Genomic DNA, 26,586 nt, shown 5'->3' with positions numbered 1-26,586 from the left:
AATCTTCCCTCCCATGGTTATTTATAGTAAAAAAAATTTACTATTCATTAATATTTTAATATTATTTATTATTTTAATATTATTTAAAAATAATATTTCAATCATTTTCTCACCAAATCTGATCCTAATTTCTACCTACTACTTTCTTCCATGCTAAGAAATCCAAATGCTGAAAATTTATTTTTACTATTCACTTTTTACTATTTACTATTTACTTTTTACTATTTACTATTTACTTTTTACTATTCAATTTAAAAAAATTTACTAAATAAGTTACCAAAAATTTGAACCTCTCCTTCTAAAATTACTAAAATTTTATATCCAAAATTTACATTTTTCTATCCATTAAAATTATTATTACTAATAAAATACTAAAATTTACTACTATAAATATATATATATATATATAGATTTTTTTTTTTTTGGGTCTTACATTCTCCCCAACAACAAAAATTTTCGTCCTCGAAAATTCAAAAATAAAAATTTTTAATTTAATACTCATCTGAACGCATTCAACTAGAAAAGTCTCACACTCATAACCTGAATCATTTCTCTACTTATTTTGTGCATAAAATTTCTAGCATCTCAAATTGAAATGTACTCACAAAAATTAAAATCATAAACCTTCCAAACACTCTTACTTTAGCCCTATCACAACCATCATTAAACCTACCTCAATTATAATGTGTTTCCCGAGATCAAAACCATATCCCAAGGATATTTAGTGTTAACTAAATCTAAAATTTTTTTTTTATCTTATGCGAATTAAAAGTAATTATCAACAAGTTCACTCATACACATCACTGGATAGAGATCAAGGTGCGACATCACCATTGAGGTTTGAATACTACCATATAACTATGCCTGATGAAATTGCTCCAATTACAACCTACAACTTCTTAATTATTCCTAATTCCCTAATCACATTAGTGTTGCAACCCTCCTTTTTATCTATTTCCAAACTCTTCTTCTTCCTTATCTTGCCATATTCATAATAATATCAATTCCACCTACACTACCTCTACTAACTTTAACATTCCAAAATCAATAAAATTTACAACCATAAATCATGACATTTTAATCCTATCATAAAAATACCAAATATTTTGCATAAGCCGAAAGCCAAAATTTTCGTACCTGGATTTTCTCCACTACTCCTCATACCAAAATCACATATTCTCAAATCTTATCTCTAATGTATTTACTGAAAAAAATCTAACCATCTCCTTTTAATCATCCATTTAGCTTAGAATCCTTCCAATACTTCATTCTTCTCTAAAGACCTCGTGTTCTCTTAACTTATAAATTTCTCCTCCTATTAAACTTTCTCTCAATCCTCTTTATGCCTTATACAACTTCTTATTTACTCTTCTTCGTCTAATATTTGATTTATTCTTAATCTACTTCAGTATTCCTATCCCTTTTTATTTTAAGCTTTATCTTCAAATCTTCATCTATTTTCTTTCTTCAGATTCCAATCATCACTGATACATCAATCCATGTTACCAATCTCACACAATGCCACTCTGTTTCTCATCAATACTTCCTTCTCTTCTGACTTCTAACGTTGCTGATATACTAAACCAAACTGATTTCTCAAACCTTGCCACATTCATGCTTATCCAAAGCTTCTCTTAATCTAGCCTTTGAACTCAACTCCTTTTTGTGAAACGTAAGATATCTCATCTATTAATTTTGTTCTAGAAACTTCTAAAAATTTACTTCTAAACACCAACATCTTCACTCATCCTTTGAAACTTAAACTCTAGTATTATATCTCCCTATCAAGGCTTTAACTAATTCTAATATATTTCCTCAAACCCTCATAATTAAGAAAGGAAAATCATCTATGGTAAAAGTCATGATAGTTAGACACAATACTCTACTATCTAGATTTAGAGGAAATGGTAAATTATACCATTTAGACTCAATTCTTCACAGAGAAGACACGGAAGACCCACAACACAGAGGTCATCCTAAGGACGAACTGCTCTGATACCATTAATGTAACATCCCAAATTTCTCACATTGGATAATTCATAATTTATATATTGTAACATTACATTTACGGTAACATCCCGTAATCTCACACTTAAAAATTTCCTAGTTGATATAAGTCTATACATGTAAAAATGTTCTAATTATAGTTCTTCTACTTCTCCCTTCCTTGGCACTGAGTGAGGCAACATTCCTTCATCTGCTCCCGTATAACGAATTATACGATCATCGCACATACCCAAACACAAACAAGTAGGGTGAGCTAACATGCAACCAATCATTTATGAAACATGCATGCAAACCTCATATAATAATTATGTCATACATACTCATACCATCATACAACAATCACATCATACAAACACAAACAAGTAGGGTGAGCTAACATGCAACAAATCATTTATAAAACATATATAATTACCTTGATATAAACATCATATAATAATTATGTTCGACACTCTCATACCACAATTCCTATTAGACACTCGTCTCACAATACCCAATAGACACCACAATACCCAATAGACACTCATCCGGATGATACGTTGATGAGCGGTCACGGGAAGTTATGCACTTGTAATGACTTCTACTTCTTTTTTTTTAATATACTTTCAAAATACTTCATACCATTTACAAGGTTAATCCCCTCACTATGTCCAAAACCGGCACATAGACCAGGACCTCCTGCTCCTCTCACCACATAATTCATCCCTCTCTACTTGAGACTAGATGATTATTAGAGTATCAGGATAACCTCCAACTACGGGACCCTCAACATCAACATATACACAAATACCATAACATTTATTTAATCTCTCCACAAGACTCATACCATACTAATATTCCTCAACTCACATTATACCCTTACAAAATCTCCCCATACTACCCATAACATGTTCAGATGCATAAATTCAAATGCAGTATAATAAAATGCAATTATCACAATTATAATTCATAATTCCATATCTACCACAAAAATGAATTCATCAGACATTTCCATTCCAACAAGATATATTGCACAATATTTTAATAGTACAAAATCTGTTCAATAAGATTTAAGTTAAAAACTTGTCGAGTAGACTTCCAGGAAAGAGAGGTGCGTCACAATGGACAACTTAAGTACCAAATCTTTCCTTAGCCAAAGTGTTCCTCAACTAGTTTTTAACAAATTTCTTATTTACAGATTCAAAACAACAGCATATAATATTAACACCGAATTTCAATATAGATAAACATACAGTAAGCATTAACAGTATTCATACATAATTTCAAGATATGAATAGTAATAAAACAATACTAAGTCATAATATAAAAGCATAGAAATACTAAATCATAATATAAAAGCATAGAAAAGTTAGCTCCCCTACCTCTATTCCAGACGTCTCTTGCTCTGAATTTATTTCTCCGAAACCTTTCAGAACCTCTACCCTTCTTGCAACTAAAAATTTCTCTCTAACTTTCTCTCACTTGATTTCTCTTCTCTTGGTGCAGAATAATCTTCCCTCCCATGGTTATTTATAGTAAAAAAAAATTTACTATTCATTAATATTTTAATATTATTTATTATTTTAATATTATTTAAAAATAATATTTCAATCATTTTCTCACCAAATCTGATCCTAATTTCTACCTACTACTTTCTTCCATGCTAAGAAATCCAAATGCTGAAAATTTATTTTTACTATTCACTTTTTACTATTTACTATTTACTTTTTACTATTTACTATTTACTTTTTACTATTCAATTTAAAAAAATTTACTAAATAAGTTACCAAAAATTTGAACCTCTCCTTCTAAAATTACTATAATTTTATATCCAAAATTTACATTTTTCTATCCATTAAAATTATTATTACTAATAAAATACTAAAATTTACTACTATAAATATATATATATATATATATATATAGATTTTTTTTTTTTTGGGTCTTACAAGTACTTTGGAGAGTCATTGTCAAAGTAAGTTCCTACACTAACCTCCTACTTTTCTCACCACATACTTCACCTTCTTTTACATGATATTAGATGATTATTAGAGCGACATAATAACTCTCAATATAAAAATTATATATCTATAATACACTAGCTACTTGAATCACCAAAAAACTTCTGCTAAAAATTTCTTCCATAATATTTACCATACATACTTTCTACCGTGTTATCAACATTATCATAAACAAAACAGTTATATTATTATCATTTTACTAGTATAATGTAATAAAATAAAAATATTGAAATAATAATTAAAATAAAGTATTTTAATTTAATGTTTCATTATTTTCTATTACAGAAATTGATAATTAAAATGAAAAATAAAATAAAATAGTTAATGTAATATTTTATTGATATTTATATTATATATTATAATTAAAAGTCAACAAAATAATAAAGATAATAAAATCAATAAAATAATAATATTTTCACTTTACTTCATCTTATCTTTTACTAATTTATTAACTATAAAAGTGAGAAGTTAAATTTCTTTTTAAGAAAAAACACAAATTCTAAGGTCAAGAAAGCAAAAAGAGATAGAAACATAATGCGTTTTGTTTGAACATCTAGATCACCTTCAAAGAAAACGGAAAAAGAAATCATTTATATCATAAAACAATGTTAAAAAAATCATTTATTAATTTTTTAGAAAGTAATAAATTCATTTAATTTTTTCTTTATATGTTTAATTAAGCCATTAACGTAAACATAAGTGACAACAATATAAATGTAAGATATCGGAGAGTGTTGCATCAATCGAAATCGAAATAAAAACAAGAGTGAAAGAAAAAGAGAGTGAAAATGAAGAGAGCGTCAACATCAGTTTTTGGTTTGGGAATTTTGTTACTTCTCACAGTTGCAGCCATGAAACCAGTGAATGGATTCAGTTGTTTGGTAGCAAAAGTTTCATTGTTGCAATGCTTTTCTTTTCTCAACAGCATTGCAGATATCCCTTCAACTTCTTGTTGTAATGCAGTGAGTAATGTGAGAGCTTCAGCACCTACAAAACCTGAACTTCGTGAGGCATGTCTATGTCTCACGGCAGCTGTCGCTCAATTTTCTAAACTTGAGAAAGATAGAGCCATTCAACTTCCTAAACTATGTAAGGTTGATGTCGGTTTTCCCCTCACCAAAGACATCGACTGTAACAAGTAAGATTTCTTTTTTATTTATATTATTTATCTTAATTTATACATACTCATAGTTCTTATTATTCTTTTATTTTTGTTCACATTTTATTTTTCAGGATCTCTCTTTGAACAAGAGTTTAAAGGATGAAATGGGACATTGAAAATGCTGGATTATGCTTTCAACTTCCTTTTCCTTAAAAAACAAATAAGATTGTTTTCTCAATTTTTATTGAAAGTAAATGATTATTGAATAGATATATCTGTTGTTGGTATCCATTTCTTCGTGACTCTCTTGGCTTTTAATTATGATGTAAATGTTTGATATTCGTCAGCTTAAACAGAATAATCAAAATTAAACTATTGAAATATACTCTTCAAAATAACTTATGATTATTAAGAATTTTAATTATTTATTATTATATAAAAAATTATTAAAATAAGCAAAAATACAAAACAAATACAAAAATATGAAAGATCATATCAAGTCACGATAAAAATTATATTTTATGAAACTTAAAATATTTATTTTTCTCAAGAAAAATAAATTAGTAGATATACAATCCAAACAATTTTTAATAATAAAAAATGAGTATACCAGAAAAATAAGAATACGTTCAAAACTTAACTTGAATATATGCAATTCTACTTTTTATTTTTTTAACTGTTATGTTACATAGACCACTGAAAACTAAATGCAACGTATATATGTGGACCACATTCCAATGAAGAAGAAAACTAAGAAGTCATTAATATTTGTATCGTATGTAGAATAGGAATTAACAATCATAATAGTTCGGTCTACTCCTTGTGTTAAAAGGTGAAGTGGATTAAATGTTGGTTCATGCGGTCAAACAAATTAAATGTTGAATTGATCCTTAAGTCATTAATATTGGATCAATAATTAAGTAGTTGATGTTGGATCATGACGAGATGACCGTCCAAGATATTATTATTAAACCAATGGTTTGAACAAATAAAACAGTTAAAAAATTAATAACAAACGATTATATATATTGATTAAAGATATTTGTACCATAATTATATTGATTAAAAAATGGTTAATGTAATATTTTATTGATATTTATATTTTATATTATAATTAAAAGTCAATAAAATAATAAATATAATAAAATCCTATACTTTAAATTAGTATAATTTGTAAATTAATTATTTTTAATAGTTTTTCATTTTGAAATTAACCTTTTTATTTATTAAAAAAATTATGATGTAAGTCAATAAAATCATTTACAAACTTTTAGAATTTCTTTTATCTTTTCCTTAATCCAAATAATCATATTTTTTTCTTCAAATCCAATCGTTTTCACTCTCTTAAATTTATCCTATGTAACATCGCAAAAATACAGTCCAAAACTATATAATAGAATAATCACATTAATTAATAATTCATATCAGTCTTTACACTAAAAGTCGAACGTACGTTTATGACCGAACGACCTTACAAAAGAGTGATCATAAACTATATAAGATAAGCAAACCTGACCGAACGGTTTACAAAATCAAATACCGAACAATCATACATAAAAAAGGGAAGGTGATCGAATGACCACCTTACAATAGACTACACTAATGACCGAACGTCCTACTCTTCGGCCTTCACTTCTACCTCGACCAAATTCTCTTCTTCTAGTGCATCTTCCAACAGCTCGTCTCCTTCTGTTCACATCCACACGGATGATCATTGCAATGACAAGACGAACGTACAAAACAAGACAAGACAGGAACACAAGGTAAGCTTATGTAATTTAATTCATGTATAAACATACATTTTCACAAAATCATACACATAAGATATAATTCATCATACGTTTCATATAAATCATAATACTAGACTGACTGTCCGGACTGTATGAAATCTGTGTAGCTACATGTGTTCGTGCACCCGGGTGATGTAGTAACTGGGATGCCCTCAATAACTGCCACCCGAGGTTAGTCCTATCTATCCAAAGTACCCCTAAGGACTAGGACCTCCTGCCGTTCCCACACATGACCTACCCTCCTCTACGTGAGGACGAGTACTCACGGAACATCAGGATGAACCGCTAGCTTAGCATACCCACATTCATACTTTACAAATTCAATAAGCAATCATGAGTCGTTCCTCCCCGGAACGCTCGTTCATAATCCAACACATTTCATCCATATCATATTTTCTTCATCTTTCATTATCAATCTTCTCAATTTCATCTTTCATTATCAATCATCTCAAATTTATCTTTCATTTCCAATCATTTCAATTTCATCTTTGTTCAAAGATTATTAAGGACACCAGATACCGAACGTTCAATCCTCACTCAGAACGAGGACGAACACTTGGAACGAGACGGAGAGGTCTTCAGTTCTATAATAGAATAAGACCAAGGGGATTACAATCGGTTTGAGAAAGAAACCGAGTATAATCATATATAACAGGAACGACTAGAACGAACATTACTTAAAAAGTGAGCTAATTAAATGAACTGACCCTTGAGAGTTCCAACCGAACACCGAAAGAACCATGCCAAGTACTAAGGCTCTAAGCCGAAACCAATGGATGTAGACACTTCAAGACATTCAGAGAATAATACTTAGAAGGATTCACATTAAGAAACCAAACGCTTATGAATACTTAGTTTATTTGAATTTACATCAAGATATCCGAATGTCAGTCAATGACCGAACACGGTAGAAAGAAAATCCTATTGAAGTTGGACGAACGTTATTTTCATCAAGATAGATCATACAAGAAACGAGTACGAGCGCTTGGTATAAGACCGAACACTACTCATTACGAGCGCTTGGTGTGAGACCAAGCACTACTAAACTTATAAATAGAAAGCTTAATAAATATAATAAGATACTATTGGAATAGTGTTTAAGAATAACTAAAATATACAAATACATATATTTACAAATTTAAGTTTATCACAGAATACTCAGATACAACTACGCTTGGCCGAACGCTCAAGCATAGTATTACCACACGAAGACGCTCGTCCTCAACTAGGATTCTTCCAAACGAAAGAATCCAATTTTATCCAAGGTTACTAGTACGACCGAACGGTCAATGACGAACATACATTATCATAGGGAAATTTCATATCCAGAATTCATTTATATTCAAACTCATTTCTCAACATATAACTTCATAATTTCATACATTCATATCATAGTACATTTCATATTCCTCATACATCAGAACATAATAACCATCATATTTCATATAGTCAAATATCTCAACAATCATGCTTCACTTTAGTTTAACAACACAACGAACCTTCATGCAGCACAATAAACATACAAATTAAATTAAATAAGCTTCCCTTACCTCTGAGCGTGAACGAATGTCCTAGAGACAGAAGTACGGTTCGTTTGACTACAAATCTTTCTACCCTTACGTTCCACAATTCTTCACACTAAACCAAATAGCAGAAAACCAACAATGGCTCAGACAAGACGACATCATGCAACCAGAACTTGGTTTTGCATGTACTAGAGAACGAACGGCTAAGGATAAGAAGAACTTACCAGTTCAGAACTCGAAACTGTTCGGTTCAAACTAAAGCTCTGGACGCCGGAAGTACTTCTACGGTGCCTAAACGGTGATCAGAGAAAAGAAAAGATGAGATTTGGTAGAGAGAAGGGAGAGCTTTTAGTGAGAAGGAGGAGAATTTGAGAATATCAGAGTTTGGAGAAGAAGATGCATGCAGAGAGTGTGACGTAAACTTTTAAAAACTCAGTTTTGTTTAAAACGAACGTCCACTCATCTACTGACACCTGCATTCCACTATCTGATTTTCAGATGTTCGTCGCTTGACACATGACGTCCGTTCAGAGGGATTTTAGGTGCGTTTTTAATGGTTCTGACATTCTACAATCCAAACACAAGCTAAATGGAACACTCGTTATTTTAATTTTTCTCATCTCTTATAGAAGATTAAATTAGAAAGCTGTCGTAGTAAAAAAATTTAATATTTATATTAACAAATGATTAATATTTTTATTTTTAATTATTTTTTGAAATTTATGTTTTTTCTTTGTTAATATTTTCACTTTACTTCGTCTTATATCTTTTTTATAATTTATTAACTATAAAAGCGAGAAGTTAATTTTCTTTTAAGGAAAAACACAAATTCTAACGTCAAGAAAGCAAAAAGAAAACGAAAAAAAAAATCATTAAATATTCGCAACAAGAACATTACATATAAAAAACCGTTAGAAAAAAAAATAAAAAAAGATGAACAAAATGTAACTCATACTTCATCATATTATTCTGCGGAACATTCTCCAAGAAATAGGAAAAGAACAAAAAGTCATCAATAGTCATAAATAACGGTAACCTGATGTACGTGGCTATAAAAGCAACATCTTCCTCAGTGTTCCATTCATCCAAAATCAAAGCACAAGATTGAATCACTCAGATAAACCTCTCTGTCAAAATGAAGACTGTCTTTGTATCATTCTTCACTCTGTTAATTGTGTTAGTCTTCACAGTTACTGCCACAAAGCCATCAAAAGGCTTAACCTGTGAGCAGGAATTAGCCTTAGCGAGGCCATGCTTAGAATATCTAACAAAGAAAACTGAGGCCCCTTCAACTTCTTGCTGCGATGGGATGAAAAAGATCATATCTTCATCACCTACAAAGGAAGAAAAACAAGCTGCATGTACGTGCCTAAGGGAAGCAGGCAATCGTATTCCTAACCTGGACAAACTCAGACTCAATAGTCTTTGCAAAGATTGCAAAATCAAGCTCCATAATCTCATGTCCAATGACTTGAATTGCATCATGTAAGAATTTTTTTTACGTAGTCGATGTTATTAGCTTTCACTCGTTTGCTTTCCTCACATTGTTTTTCCTTTCTTTTCTTTTTTTTCAGACTTGATTAAGCTAGGAACGGTGCATTATGCTGGGAGTTTTCTATTTCTGTCACAAAATAACATTGTTTGTTGAACTTCTCTCAACAAACATTTATGTTGAAATTAATGATCAATGAATATGCTTTTTATATATTGTTGGTGTCTTCTGTTAATTTCTTTCCATCTAATTATGATGAACCATTTGTGTTTAATGTTTAAAATCTTGAGTCTAATCCAAAATAAATCCAATAGAAATAAGCTATCATTTTATACATGAAATTAGTTAGGCTTTGTTACATGTTAGATGATGAGATCGGTATAGATTATTTAATGTTGTTAAAATGGCTCATCCAGTCTGGTTTATCACGAGTTTGAGTCCATCCAATCCGGCTCATTTATTAGCGAACCGAAAAAATTCGAACCCGACCTGACCCATCACGGATGGATAGGTTAAACAGGTCGGTTCCCTATTTACAAGTTTTTTATTTTAAATAAAAAAAATTACAATTATTTTGTAATTAAATTTAAATAATTTCAATTTAGAATCATGTTAAACTCTAAAGACAATTCAAAATAAAAAAAATTAACATACAACTCAAATATAATCCAAAAACAAACCTAAAAAGCAAATAAATAAGTTTACAATATTTGATAATTTTTGTGTCATTTATTCATTTATAATATTAGAGTCTTGAATGGATAAACTTATAATATTTTGCTCTCTTGAAACATATCTTTTTCTTTATTCCCATTTACAGTACAATAAAAAAACATGTTAACTAATAATATTGAAACACAAAATAATAAATAATTAAATTAAACTAGGTGTGTTAGTGAGCCGCTCACCACGGATTCAACCCGGGTTAAAAATTAATCCATATAAATTTTTTTTTTCAAATCCAACCTAACCCAAACTCGTGATGAGTTGGATTGATCTACAAATTTTAATTCATCTTGACAACACTAATATTAATAATTCTTTTCACACAATATCTAGCATATCGGTGAAAAAAGATATATAATTCCTGTATATTTCTCTTTACAATTGCGTAAATTAATCAATTATACAAAAGTCTATAATCAATTTTGATTGTTTATCATTACTAATATAAACTATAAAAATGAACATTTATAAAATTTAAATAATTATGTTGTTAACATCTTTTTAGTATGTTTTTATATTTTAATACAATAAAAATACTAAAATAATAAATAAAATAAAGTATTTTAATTTAATATTTCATTATTATATGTTTTCTATTACAGAAATAAATAATTAGAATTAAAATACTAAAATAATAAATAAAATAAAGTATTTTAATTTAATATTTCATTATTATATGTTTTCTATTACAGAAATAAATAATTAGAATTAAAATAAAAAAATGATAAATAAAATAAAATAATTAATTTAATATCTTATTGATATATATTTTATATTATAATTAAAAGTCAATAAAATAATAAATATAATAAAATTATATAGTTTAAATTTCTATATTGTGTTAATTAATTAATTTTAATATATTTTTATTTTGAAAATAACCTTTTTATTTATTAAATTTTATCATTTTTAAATCCATTTTTTTATCATGAACATCAATGAAATTATTTACAAACTTTCACAGTCTTTATTTATTTCTTACCGTGTTTCCCTAATCAACAAGAATTTCTCTTCAAACACAAGCTAAATGAAATGCTATATCATTTTTCTCTTCTTTCAGAGAGAAGAAAAAATTAGAAATTTCTTTTAATTCAAATTATTAACAAATAATTAATTTTTATATTTTTAATTATTTTTAATTTTTTTCTTATTATTATTTTCACTTTGCTTCATCCTAACGTTTACAAATTTATTAACAAACAATAAATGTGAGAAGTTAAAAAACTAAAACAACCATAAATTCAAAAATTAAAAAGGCAATTTGGGATGCAAACAAAATAGATTCATACTTTATCTTGTCTTCTGGATGCATCTAGACCACCTTCAAAAAAAACAAAAAAAAAATCATTAAATATATCATTACACATCAAAGTGTTGAAAAAAATTACAAAATGTAGCTCGTGGTGATGGAATTAGTTGATGATGGAAATGTTGTAAGAATGAAAAAATATATGTAATTCAATTGTATTTCTTTTATAATCTATTATACTCATAAATGTTAAGTATACAAGAAGCTATAATCTATCGTGACTTTTTAATACCTATGGTTACAATATAAATTTTAAATAGTTCTATTATTAACATTTTATTAGTATACTTTTATATTGCAATAAAATAAAAATATTAAAATAATAATTAAAATAAATAATTTTAATTTCATGTTTCATTGTTATACGTTTTCTATTACAGAAATAAATAATTAAAATAAAATAATTAATGTAATATTTTATTGATATCTATATTTTATATTATAACTAAAAGTAAATAAAATAATAAATATAATAAAATCATATACCTTAAATTATTACATATTGTAAATTAATTAGTTTTAACATATTTTTATTTTGATGTTATCTTAGCTTTTCTCATCTCTTACATAGAAGATAAAATTAGAAAATTCTTTTAGTTAGAATTTTTAATATTTATATGAACAAATAATTAATATTTGTATTTTTAATCATTTCTAAAAAGTTATTTCTTTTCTTTGTTATTATTTTCACTTTATTTCATCTTAACGTTTGCAAATTTATTAACAATAAATGTGACAATTTAAAAAACTTAAAAAAAAAACCAAATTCTAACATCAAGAAAGCAAAATGAGATAGACATAATAATGACTTTATCTTGTTTTGTTTGAGCATGTAGACCACCTTCCAAGAAAACCTAAAAATAATTTGATGAACAAAATGTAACTGATAATTCATTAAATTATTTTGTGGACCATACTCAAGAAAAAGGAAAAAAACAAAAAGTGATTAATAGTCATAAATAATGATCATGTGATGAAAGCTCCAAATGCACTAAACATGTGTCTATAAATATAACATTGTCCTGAGTATTCCATTCATCCAAAATCAAAACACAAGATTAAATCACTTAGTGTCAAAATGAAGATTGTATTTGTATCATTTTTCATATTCCTGGCTGTGTCAGTCTGTACAACTGATGGCTTAACCTGTGAGGAGGAAAAAGCCTTACTGAAGCCATGCTTAGATTATCTAACCAAGAACACCGATTCCCCTTCAACTTCTTGCTGCGATGGGTTGAAACAAATAATATCTTCAACACCTACAAAGGAAGAAAAGATTGCTGCATGTAAGTGCCTAGAGGAATCAGGCTCTGACGTTCCTAACCTAGACAAAGACAGAGCCAATAATCTTCGCAAAGAGTGCAAAATCAATGTCTATAATTTCATGTCCGATGACTCTGATTGCGAAAAGTAAGACTTCTTTTTTTACTACTTATACAATTCGTGTTAATAGTTTTCATTCATTTGCTTTTTCCTCTCATTGCTTTTTTTTTTTTTTTTCAGAATTATAAGCTAGGAAAGGGTGGATTCTGCTGGGAATTTTCTATTTCTGTAACAGAATAACATTGTTTATTGAACTTCTGTCAACAAATATTTATGTTGAAATCAATGAATAATGAATATGCTTTATATATATATTGTTGCTGTTTTCTATTCACTTCTTTTCATCCAATTATGATCAATCATTTGTGTTTAATTTTCTTAACAGGATGCGTAGTAAAAAACAAAATTCTCCCAGGTAAAGAAAGAACTTAATAATATTTTTATGCTTACAATGTTATATTTAAACACTATCCATTTCATGTTTTTTTATGGAGTATTACGAAAATAGTTGGAAATTTTTTCTTCAACATTTTACTTAAGGCAGGAATCTTTGGACTTTACTGGTGTTAGTTCTTGTTTGTGAATTTTGATCCTTTTTTTTACCTTCCCACTAAGGCTTCTCTGTTTTTCCCATTCAGAATCATTTATTTTTGTTATATTCTGGGGCAAAATCAGAGAGTAAGAATTTTCATATACAAAAAGAACTGAAGGCTTACCTTTTGTCAATGACCAATACCTAACTTTACCACCATCTAATATATTAATTATACCCCTCTGATGATTTCAATTGTGTTTGTGTTTGAGAAAATTATATTACAATGACAAACAAATAAATGAATAAAGCAAAGACCAACAAATTGTAGCGTGTAAGTTACTCGGTAGGTAAGAGAGAGGATAGAGATGAGAGAAAAAAGAAAAAAAATTGAATAAGTAAGAAAAATGGATTAGAAGTAGGTGAGTGTTTTTGATTTTTTATTTATTTTAGGTTTAATGTCTCTGTAGGTTCTTATTTTGTTCCAGAATTTCAATTAAGTCCCCTTTTTTTTGTCGATTGAGTCCTCATTTTTATAAAATTGTAACAATTAAAGGCCTGCCGTCAAATTGGATAAACGGTCATTTAATTGTTTCGTTACGTGGCATGGACACCGTTTTCACTAATCGTGGAATTAAAAAAGAATTTAACCTCATATTTTTTAATACAAAACTCCTTTTTAATTCCACGTGTGATTAGTGAAAACAGTGCATATGCCACCTAACGCACAGTTAAACGACCATTTGTCCAATTTGACGACAGGCCTTTAATTGTTACAATTTTACTTTACAAAAATGAGGACTCAATTAAGACGACAAAAAGAAAGAAAACTTAATCGAGATTTTGGGCCAAAATAAGGACTTACAGATACATTAAAACTTTATTTTACATTAAAAATTAAAATTATTAAAATATTCTTTTGTTTAAAGTATGTCTTTTTTTATGAATAAGAATTTTTTTTTCTATTAAAACTTGGTACACTCTACTAACAAAAAAAACTTATACAAGTTAGCAAATATATATATATATATATATAATAAAATAAAATTTAGAAATATCAAAATAGAAGAATATATTGTTCAAAATAAAGGATTAATAAAAAAAATATATAATACTATTAAGATTAATATAATGTCATCTTATAAATAAATAAGAGTTTAACGTCACTCCCACTTAAATTACTAAATGAAACAAAAAGTTATAAGTCAAATTTATCATATTTTAAAAGGTTATGTTTATGTATGTTGAAATACTTTGGGAGTTTCATATCGACTAGAGATAAGGTCAATTTACAATATATATATATATATATATATATATATATATATATATATATATATATATATATATATATATATATAAGGGAGGTGCAAACCTGACCTTACAAACCGGTTTTGTGGGGTTTTCTACTATCACACACAAGATGTCTGGGTGTGTTAGAAGTTCCATATCGACTAGAGATAAGACCAATTTATAATATATAAGTGAGTTTTTTGGGGGTTGAATTAGGCTTAAAGTCCACTTCTAACAATACTACTAAAGCGTAAGAAATACACAATAATATAGTTCTCTTATTTCTACTCTTATTTTTAAATATATTTCAAAACAATGAAACAAGTATATTAATATTTTAAAAAAATAATAATAAGAATAATTAAGCATGAATTATTGTAATTCCTTAGTCTTAATAATTTGTTCCTTGTACCAAGTTTTCTAAATGAAAATAGTAAAACATTTCGTGATCATCTGCTAATTTATTTTTGTTTCTCTCTTGTATCAAGTTTTCTAAAAAAAACAGTAAAACATTATGTGATCACCTACTAATAATATTTTATGAGAGGAAGTTGAGAATGGAAATTCAAAGAACAAAAAAGTTTTACAACTATGCTTTTCTTTTTATTCACGGCCTACACTATCCTATTTTTCCCTTCTTTTCACTTTCAATCACCTTTCATCTTTATCTATTTTTAGAAACTAATCCACTACGTATATATCGGAAACTTAAAGAGCCTTTTAGACAAAAGGGTTTTCGATGTAGAGTCTCTATTTTAGGGAACTCAATTTCATAAAGTTATGAACAAATTGTTTCGAGATAATGAAAGTTAGAAATATTGTCTGATACATATTTATGATATATTTAATATATGTATACTTTCATGTCTTTTTTACGTGAATTATCATAGTTTAAATATGATTTCTGTTATATATTTTAATCTTTTTATTTATTTTTTACAAATTTCTCATTGTTTAAAGTTATGAATTATTTTGATAATAAAATATGATTCTAAAACTTATTTTAAGTAATTTTTGTGAGTTAATGAAATGACTCTTAAATATCAAAATGTATTGGGGAGTTACTCCCTCCACCACCATGGTCTTTAGCCTACATCTCTTCAATTCTTTTTATTTCAAAACAAACCTTAAGTAACTTTTTCTTTTACTTTTATCTTATTTAATATAAAACTCTAATCTTATTCTCTTCCTTTTTTTCATTGTCGTCGCTAGCATACCCTACACCCCCTAGAGAACCTCTCTTTTCACTCTCTTCTTCTTACTCTCTTTCTCTTTTATTTCTCATTTATTCTTCTCACTTCTATTTCCTCCCTCCATTATTCCATTGCTTCCATTGTGCTGCGTCGTTTCTTCCATTGTGTCGTTGCTTCCATATGTTATATGTGTTGTGGAGTGATATGTTGTTGTATGAAATGATTGAAGAAAACATGCCAAAACGGATATGGAAGATAAGTTTGACCTTCATGTTCCATTAAGGTCTTTAACTATTTTTTAACCATAGTAAATACATTTTTATTGAAGGATAATTGAGGAACGGGGGTGGTGAAAGAAGTTGGGGTGGTGTAGGGAGAAACTCTCAAATGTGTGTAGTAAAACCAAATATCATTCATATTATTGGGTGGGTTACTCCCTAACCCACCACATTGCTCCATGTACTACCACAATTTTTAACAATTCCAAAACTATTTTGTATATTTTAAAAAATTCCACACCCTCACTTTTTTTCTTTAACGGATGTTGATATCCGTTAAAGAAAAAATTCTTCAACGAATTTCGATATCGGTTAACGGATGTGTCCACATCTGTTCAAGGTTTATGTTTTTTTTTTAATTTTAAGTTTATTAATTTATTGTATTTTAAATTAATATATAGATATTATTAAATTTTTTTAAAATTTGTTACATAATTATATATAAATTTATTTTATTTTATTTAATGAAATAATTATTATTAATTTAATTAAATTGTATTATTTTTTAATTGATTATGTTAAACGGATATGCCAAGTCCGTATGTGACCACATCGGTTCAAGGTTTATGTTTTTTTTTATTTTAGTTTTTAGTTTATTAATTTATTGTATTTTAAATTAATATATAGATATTATTTATTTATTTTTTAAAATTTTTTACGTAATTATATATAAATTTAATTTATTTAATTTAATGAAATAATAATTATTAATTTAATTAAATTGTATTATTTTTTAATTGATTATGCTAAACGAATATGTCACGTCGATGTGGCCACATCCATTCAAGGTTTATTTATTTTTTTAGTTTATTAATTTATTGTATTTTAAATTAATATATAGATATTATTTAATGTTTTTTTAATTTTGTTACGTAGTTATATATAAATTAATTTTATTTTATTTAATGAAATAATTATTATTAATTTAATTAAATTGTATTATTTTTTAATTGATTATGTTAAACGGATGTGACCACATCCGTTTAAGGTTTATGTTTTTTAGTTTTTAGTTTATTGTACTTTAAATTTAGGTATTTAATTTTATTTTGCTTTTTTATATTAGGTTATGTAATTATATGTAAATTAATTTTATTTTGTTTATGAAATAATTATTATTAAATATATACAAATAAAATAAAAAATACAAAAACAATATATATACAAATAAAAAACATCATTAAAATAAAATCTAAAATAAAAACAATAAACTAAAATAACAAAAAAAAAGTTAAAAGATGTATCCTTATGTGAAAATCCGTTCATGGATATCAACATCCGTTGAAGGTGAAACGGATGACGACATCCGTTTTACTGCGCAATAATTAAATGATAAGAAGGGCAAATTAGGCATGGGGGATATAGGGAGCATTTAGTGGTGGTTGTGAGAGCAACACTCTATTATTGGATGGGGTTGTAACTTTTACACATGGTCCATAACACATGTTTCCTCAATATGACCCTTGTGATTGATAATTAAAGCTGTTTTGTTAGAAAAATAACCTTTGCAATTTTGAGAGAAATTTGAATGTCACTTTGTTTTTGTTTGTTTTGAATTGTTTCGATAAAACTCATATTCTACTTTTTTAACCATTGGATCGACTTGAAACTTTTACATAGTTTGTCAATCATATTTCTTCAAACCAACTGTTCGGATCTTCTATTATATGTATTAAAGAAACTCGTGTTAGAGTTTAAGGAAGTCTCTAATATCATTATTTTGTTTTCAAAGGTGTTTATGTGAGAAACAAAATTTCACTTTTATAACGTTATGCGTTCAATGTCCAACCACTGAATAACCTAATAACAAAAAATGACTGGTGACATTTTTGCAAATAAAAGTTCCATTAAGAAGTCAGACTTAGACTTGTCTGACATCAATTAGTTATAAGACATCAAATATTATGAAGTCAGACGTCTTATTGTGTAAATTTCGCAAAAAACGTTTGGCGCGAAGGTGAAAATGTACTTACATATGATGTCGAATGTCCTAAAATTAGACGTCAAAAGATTATAAAACGTCGAATGCCATAGAATTAGACGTTAAAAGGTTATAAAAATTTAGGCGGGAGGTTGAAAATTGATTCAGTTTATTTTAGCGCTAGACCCTCTTCTCTGCTCAAATTTTTCTCAAACGAAGCTTGACGACCAACACATGTAATCTTTTTTTATTTTATACAAATACATGTTAATTAACTACTTTATGTATGATTTTCGTTTGTTTTGACAGATTGTTTTCGTGTTCTTCTTCTTCATATGCGCATTAAACTTTCTCTCTCACTAATGGTAACACTTTATTCCGACAAACCCACTTTTTCGAAGAATAGTTTTCGTTTTCATTTTCAAAAACTTGTTTATTGAACTTGTTTGTTGTTCATCTTACGCTACACATTATACATCCAAGCTTTAGGGTAGAACTAAGAATATATTGAAAACAATTCGAGATGATTTGAAAATTTGTTCAAAGCACCATAATATAATGAGAAACCCAAAAAAAAAAGTTTAGATCAAAATTCAAAATCAATTTGTGAAGAGAAGATATGTAATTCAATTATATTTCTTTTATAATCAGTTATAAACATAAACATTAATCAATTAATCGATTATAAAGATTCATAATTTTTTTTATCAAATTTCTTTGGATCTAATTATGATGAACCACTTGTGTTTAATGTTCGCAAATCTTGGGTCTAATCTAAAATAAATCCAATAGAAATAAACTATCATTTTATAGATGAAACTAGTTAGGCTTTAGAACATGAAATCAATATAGATTAATAATTCTTTTCAGATTTAATCATTTTCAAGATTTCTAATTTTACTGAGAAGTCTCAAATAGCTTCTCACTTATTTTTTTTCTCAATTGGGTTCCTATTTTTTAAAAATAAAAACAATTAGGTCATTGTCGTTAGTTCTGTACTAACACCACTAAAGAAAGTGTCACGTGTCAATTTGTGGCTTTTTTGAATTTTTGAATTATTTTTTTATTTTTTTTATTTATTTTTTAAAAATAAACTAAAAACAAAAATGTCATGTGTCATAATGACATTATGCCATGTGGTAATGACATTGTGACATGACACTGATAGTGTCATGTGTCACTGTTAGGCCACATGTCATTGCATTAGTCTCATTTTGGTCTTTGTATTTTTATTTTGTCTCAATTTGGTCCCTCTATTTTTATTTGGTTTCAATTTAGTCCTAATCTTAAAAATTAAACAATTTTGTCCCTATGCAAATTCAAACAAAATTTAATTTGTATATAAATCTTAACAAATATTTTTATTAAAATTGATTTTTTATTAAATATTTTTAATAAGAGTAAGTTTATCTATATTTTTTTAATTAATTATATGAATGTTAATTATGTTCTTTAAATATACCTATAAGAGTTAAAAGAAAACGATGACATAACATGGTGGTGTGAATTTTCCAAATGATTTAGCTTATTGAACAAATTATTTGATATGAAATTTCACTTTTTTTTAAATAAAAAATTGGAGAAATTTTTCGTGAAAACAGTAATTAAAGTTAGTTTCTTCTTTCATGATCTTCCATGAAAACTTTCTCCACAAAAAATTTATACCAACATGTTATGTCACTTTTTTTTAAACTCTTATAGGTATATTTAAATAACATAATTAACATTTATATAATTAATTAGATATAAATATAAATAAACTTAATCTTGATCAAAATATTTAATAAAAATATTTGTTAAGATTTATATACAATTTAAATTTTGTTTGAATTTGAGGAGAGACAAAATTGTTTAATTTCTAAAATTAAGACTAAATTGAGACAAAATAAAAATACACGGATCAAATTGAGACACAATAAAAATAGAGAGACCAAATTGAGACTAATGGAATGACACGTGGCTTGACAATGACACGTGACATTTTAAGTGTCATGTCACACTCTCATTGTCACGTGACACAATATCAGTTTAACTCATTGCATTTTTATTTTATTTTTAAAAAAATTAAAAATAAGTAAAAAATAATTAAATTTTTTAAAAAAACTACAAACTGATATATGACAACTCCTTTAATTGTATTAATATAGAAATACCGGGTCATGACCTAATTGTTTTAATTTTTAAAAAATAAAAACCCAATAAAAAAAATAAATGAAAACCTATTTGAGATTTCATAGCAAAATTAAGAAGTCGAAAATTATTAAACCTTCTTTTCACACAATATCGAGGAGATTTGTCAAAAGAAAGATATATAATTCCAATATATTAAAAGCATAAACTAATCAATTATTTAAAAATCTATAATCAATGTTGAATGATCGTTACTAATATAAACTATAAAAGAACATTTATAAATTTTAAATAATTATATTGTTAACTGTTTTTTAGTATGTTTTTATATTTTAATAAAATAGAAATATTAAAGTATTAAATAAAATAAAGTATTTTAATTTAATATTGTATTGATATATATATTTTATATTATAATTAGAAGTCAATAAAATAATAAATATAATAAAATTATACAGTTTAAATTTCTATTTTTTTAATTAATTAATTTTAATACATTCTTATTTTGAAAATAAATTTTTTATTTATTAAATTTTATCATTTTTAAAACAATTTTTTTATCATGAATTTCAATGAAATTATTTACAAACTTATCTTAATTTTTCTCATCTCTTACATAGAAGATAAAATTAGAAAATTCTTTTAGTTATAAATTTTAATACTTGAATTAACAAATAATTAATATTTGAATTAACAAATAATTAAAAAAAATATTTCTTTTCTTTGTTATTATTTTCATATTATTTCATCTTTGCTATTAGGTCTATATCGAGAGAGACACAATATCAATGATATATGAACCTAACCATATAAGATATTGAAATCATTCTCTACCCAAAACCTTAATGGATCTTTCATTTTTATATAGTGTTTTATTTTCTCATTTCTATCCAATGTGAGATTTGGATTCATACTTGAATTTCCAACAAATAATTCATACTTTATCTTGTTTTGTTTATACATCTAGACCACCTTTCAGGAAAACATAAAAATAAATTCATCATGATAACGTATCAAAACCATTTGAACAAACTAATTTGATGAACAAAATATAACTGATACTTCATTAAATTATTTTGGTGTCCATACTCCAAGAAAAAGGAAAAAAAACAAAAAGTGATTAATAGTCATAAATAATGATGACGTGATGAAAGTTAGGAATGCACTATGCATTGTGGCTATAAATATAACATTTTCATGAGTATTCCATCCATCCAAAATCAAAACACAAGAGCAAAATCACTTATAGATAAACCTGTTTGTCAAAATGAAGGTTGTATTTGTATCATTTTTCCTTTTTCTGGCTGTGTCAGTCTTGACAACTGATGGCAAAGAGTCATCAAAAGGCTTAACCTGTGAGCAGGAAGTAGCCTTAGTGCAGCCATGCGTGGATTATCTAACAAAGAAAACTGAGGCCCCTTCAACTTCTTGCTGCGATGGGTTGAAAAAAATCATATCTTCATCACCTACAAAGAAAGAAAAACAAGCTGCATGTAAGTGCCTTAAGAAAGCAGCCTCTGAAATTCCTAACCTATGCAAACAAAGAGCCAACAATCTTTGCAAAGAGTGCAAAATCAAGGTCGATAATTTCATACCCAATGATTTGGATTGCGAAAAGTAAGACTTCTTTTTTTATGTATACAATTCTTGTTGATAGTTTTCATTCATTTGCTTTTTCCTCACATTGCTTTTCCTTTTTCTTCTTCTTTCAGGATTGTTTAAGCTGAAGGCGATGCTAAAACAGTGGATTATACGTTATGGAATATGCTATTTCTGTAAACAAAATAAGATTGTTTGTTGAACTTCCTTCAATGAACATTTATGTTGGAAATTATCATTAATAAATATACTTTATACATGTTTTTGGTATATATTCTTCTTTTTTTCTTACAGAATTTTTTTCCATTTAATTATGATGAATCATTTGTGTTTAATGTTTGAGATCCATTAGCCTAATCCAAAATCAATCAAATGGAAATAAGACATCATTCTACATAGGAACTAGTTAGGCTTCACTACGTGAAGACATGAATATAAATTAATAGAGTCACTGAGTTATTGAAATTAAATTGAATCATAGAGATATAACTTAAAATAATACATAAATTTGATAATGTAAATATAAATTAAATAAAGAAGTACATAATTAAAATTTAATTTATTATGCTATATATATATATATATATATATATATATATATATATATATATATATATATAATAAAGTAATTTTTAAATGCAAATAACTACCATAATGAAAAAATCATTTACACAATAAAAGAATTATCCATAATATTCTCTTGACTACTTTTTTTTAGTTATGTACAAATATTTTTATAACAATATATATATATATATATATATATATATATATATATATATATAAATAGATAGATAGATATAAAATAATTAAGCTTTAAGAAAAAAAAATAAGAATATCAATGTTATTATATAAAGGAATTCCTCTTGGTGTCCGTCTCTTATTTTCTATTTTATTTTGTATATAACAGTTTTTAAAATCGAATAAGGTGTTTACTATTTTATCCTTAATTGACACTTTTTTAAAATTTAATTTTTTTCCTGATTTGACTATTTTTTTAAATGCAACTATTTTTTAGTCTAAAATAGCTATTTATAACAGAAAAAATTCTACAAAATAAATAAAATTCACTTGTAATAAGAATGAAAAATTAATTAATATTTTTAAAATAATAATAATAATAATTTTATTATTTTTTGTTCTCGTAAAAAGAAATAACATACATAAGTTACTCGCATGTGTTTTTACTATAGTAATTAATAAAAGGAATATAATATACTATAATTTGTGCAATTGAAATTTTTCATACCAAAAATACCTAAACACAATAGTTAAAGAAACAAAAACGAAATTAAGTTTATTTTATATATTGAAAGAATTATTTTTTGGATTGTGTGGCATGATTTTATCTCCAAAAGTTGTGTTTCTTTAAAGGAAACTGAAATAATAAAATAAAAGAACTTTAAAATTTCACGTAAACAAACATTAAGAACCTCTAAAGACATATTCCGTAATATATCATTTTTTAAAAACACATCCTCAGTTTGTTGATAAATAATTTCAAAAAATTAGGTTTTTTATATTCTTTTTATTTAATTATATTTTAAATAAGTTTTACTAAGAAATTCGTTTAATTTTACTTGAAAAATCGTTATTCGATTTTAAAGGAACCATATGTTATGAAAAAGGTTGTCTTATAATAACTATTAGATAATATATATGATAAGTTTATTAAGTAGATGTATCAGGACCTATGAGTTACGAGTTTAGATACTAATAATGAGTTTGAAATCTTGAAAATAAGAGATCTCGATATTGTTTTTAATTAAAAAGTTTAAAAGGTAATAAATTTATTAATTTTTTCTTTATATATTTATTTTTTTTTCTTTAACAAAATCATTTACCTCATAAAACAATGTTAAAAAAATCATGTATTGACTTTTTTTTCTTTATATGTTTAATCCAGTCATTAATGTAAGATTCTTATCTAAATTTGGAAGAAGGGTTGTATAAAATTTTAATTATCTAAAATAATGCTGGTGTGTTACATCTAAATTTTAGTTATCGAAATTTTAATTTAAAGGAACATCTTTAAAATAATAATAATAAGAAGAAGAAGGTTTGTCTTATAATTTTATAATATCGCATCATTTTTGTAAAAGACATCTTTAGTTTTGTTGGAAAATAATTTCAAAAAATTAGCTTCTTTGTATTATTTTTATTTAATTATATTTTAAATAAATTTTACTTGAAAATTCCTAATTTTATTTTAAAAAAGGCATCATTTATTAAAATGGTTATCTTATAATATCTCTTAGATAATATAAATAGTAAGTTTATGGAGTGGATGTAGCCGGACCTATGAGTTAAGAGTTAAGATACTAACAATAAATTTGAAATCATAAGTCACATAGATTAAAGAGATCTTGGTATTATTTTTAATTAATTATTTTAAAAAGTAATAAATTTATTAAATCATTTCTTTTTATGTTTAATTAAGTCATTAACATAAGTCACACACAGCAGTATAAATGTAAGATTTTGGAGAGTGTTGCATCAATCAAAATCAAAATAAAAACAAGAGTGAAACAGAAAGAGAGTGAAAATGAAGAGAGTGTCAACATCAGTTTTTGGTTTGGGAGTTCTGTTGCTCCTCACAGTTGCAGCCATGAAACCAGTGAATGGATTTAGCTGTATGGAGGCAAAACTTTCATTGTTGCAATGCTTACCTTTTCTGACGAGCAGTCAAGATAGCCCTTCAACTGCTTGTTGTAATGCAGTGAGCAATGTGAGAGCTTCAGCACCTACAAAACCTGAACTTCGTGAGGCATGTCAATGTCTCACGGCAGCCGTCGGTGAAGTTCCTAATCTTGACAAAGATAGAGCCGTTCAACTTCCTATACTATGTAACGTTGACGTCGGTTTTCCCCTCACCAAAGACATCGACTGTAACACGTAAGATTCCTTTTTTATTTATATTTTTCTTAATTTATACATACTCATAGTTCTTATTATTCTTTTATTTTTGTTCACATTTTATTTTTCAGGATCTCTCTTTGAGCAAGAGTTTTGAGGATGAAATGGGACATTGAAAATACTGGATTATGCTTTGAACTTCCTTTCCGTGAAAAAAAAAATAAGATTGTTTTCTCAACTTGTTCCATAGAGGCATTTTTAGTAATGATTATTTAATAGATATATCTGTTCTTGGTATCATTTTCTTCATAAAATCTCGTCATTTTATTATGATGTATGGTTTCAATATTTGAGATTCACCTACTTAAACAAAATAATCAAAATTAAACTATTGAAAAGAACTCTTCAACTATTATATTACGATAAGAGTACGTATTCAGTGTAAAAACTTATATGAACGGAAACTATAAATTTTTCAAAAGAAAAAATTATCCAACAAAGGATTTTTATCCTAATTTATATTGCTACATCACTCTCATTTTATATTGGATCAACTAAAATATTTTATTTACCCATGTTATTAAGGTGATCATTGTAAATAAGAAAAGAACACAAACAATAAAAAACAAAGGAAAGAATAAGTTAATGTGCAAAAAGAGCAATCATACAATAAATATACAAATATCAACATTTGTAATAACGCATATTAATCAATCCTAAAACATACAATTATTCATACTAAACTCGACCATCAGTATACACGTATTGATATAAGACTCTGTCAAGTTATGCACTTGTGGTTGACTCTAATATTATATAGAATATTGTCATTGAGTTTCACCGAACCCCACATAAGATTAGTCAGTTAACATCTTTGGATAAGGTAAAGTCACTAAACAATAATTTTCTACTCCTCTCATCACATACCTCACCCTCTTTTATATTATATTAGATGATTATTAGAACGATATAATAACTCTTAATATAAAATTCATATATCAATACATACATTACTTGAATTACAAGAATTTTTTCTAGAAATTTCTTGCATAATATTTAGCATACATATTTTCTACCACCATGTTATCAATCCATCATACATAATAAAATCAATAAAACAATAATATTTTCACTTTACTTCATCTTATCTTTTAATAATTTATTAACTATAAAAGTGAGAAGTTAAAATTCTTTTAAGATAAAACACAAATTCTAAGGTCAAGAAAGCAAAAGGAGATAGAAACATAATGCGTTTTGTTTGAACATCTAGACCACCTTTCAAGAAAACGAAAAAAAAAGTCATTAAATATTCGCAACAAGATCATTAAATATAAAAAACCATTAGAAAATAAAATTAAAAAAGATAAACAAAATGTAACTCATACTTCATCATTCTGCGGATCATACTCCAAAGAAAAGGAAAAGAACAAAAAGTCATGAATAGTCATAAATAACGTAACCTGATGAAAACTCATAACGCAGCATGAATGTGGCTATAAAAGCAACATCTCCCTC

At 26.5% G+C, this 26,586-nt stretch overlaps 3 protein-coding genes and 2 pseudogenes across 3 annotated transcripts; all 5 read left to right on the top strand.

The window, feature by feature from the left end:
* The first annotated feature begins 4,759 nt into the window (after positions 1-4,759).
* Positions 4,760-5,381, top strand: LOC124824336 (non-specific lipid-transfer protein A-like). Its single transcript, XM_047296761.2, has 2 exons — positions 4,760-5,142; positions 5,238-5,381. Exons 1-2 carry the CDS (start codon positions 4,793-4,795, stop codon positions 5,248-5,250), a joined length of 363 nt encoding a protein of 120 aa, XP_047152717.1. The 5' UTR covers positions 4,760-4,792; the 3' UTR covers positions 5,251-5,381.
* Positions 5,382-9,511: 4,130 nt separating this feature from the next.
* On the top strand, positions 9,512-10,127 carry LOC148204650 (non-specific lipid-transfer protein A-like). The gene is made up of 2 exons (XM_088096401.1): positions 9,512-9,907; positions 9,997-10,127. The coding sequence occupies exons 1-2, from the start codon at positions 9,558-9,560 to the stop codon at positions 10,004-10,006; spliced, it is 360 nt and encodes a 119-aa protein (XP_087952527.1). The 5' UTR covers positions 9,512-9,557; the 3' UTR covers positions 10,007-10,127.
* A 2,865-nt stretch (positions 10,128-12,992) lies between these two features.
* LOC124824337 (non-specific lipid-transfer protein A pseudogene) lies at positions 12,993-13,363 on the top strand (annotated as a pseudogene).
* Positions 13,364-21,832: 8,469 nt separating this feature from the next.
* Positions 21,833-22,487, top strand: LOC124824339 (non-specific lipid-transfer protein A-like). The gene is made up of 2 exons (XM_047296763.2): positions 21,833-22,233; positions 22,329-22,487. Exons 1-2 carry the CDS (start codon positions 21,884-21,886, stop codon positions 22,336-22,338), a joined length of 360 nt encoding a protein of 119 aa, XP_047152719.1. The 5' UTR covers positions 21,833-21,883; the 3' UTR covers positions 22,339-22,487.
* A 2,263-nt stretch (positions 22,488-24,750) lies between these two features.
* On the top strand, positions 24,751-25,133 carry LOC148204649 (non-specific lipid-transfer protein A pseudogene; annotated as a pseudogene).
* The last annotated feature ends 1,453 nt before the right edge of the window (positions 25,134-26,586 follow it).

Source organism: Vigna umbellata, chromosome 1 (assembly GCF_029865625.1).
Source record: "Vigna umbellata cultivar VRB3 chromosome 1, Vumbellata_1.0, whole genome shotgun sequence".
NCBI lineage: Eukaryota > Viridiplantae > Streptophyta > Magnoliopsida > Fabales > Fabaceae > Vigna > Vigna umbellata.
The sequence above is the reverse complement of the archived record's forward strand: the minus strand, read 5'-3'. Positions and strand labels throughout refer to the sequence as shown.

Excerpts from the sequence above, each read along its gene's own strand:
- LOC124824336 (XM_047296761.2), top strand. The coding sequence starts at position 4,793 with ATGAAGAGAGCGTCAACATCAGTTTTTGGTTTGGGAATTTTGTTACTT.
- LOC124824339 (XM_047296763.2), top strand. The coding sequence starts at position 21,884 with ATGAAGGTTGTATTTGTATCATTTTTCCTTTTTCTGGCTGTGTCAGTC.
- LOC148204650 (XM_088096401.1), top strand. The coding sequence starts at position 9,558 with ATGAAGACTGTCTTTGTATCATTCTTCACTCTGTTAATTGTGTTAGTC.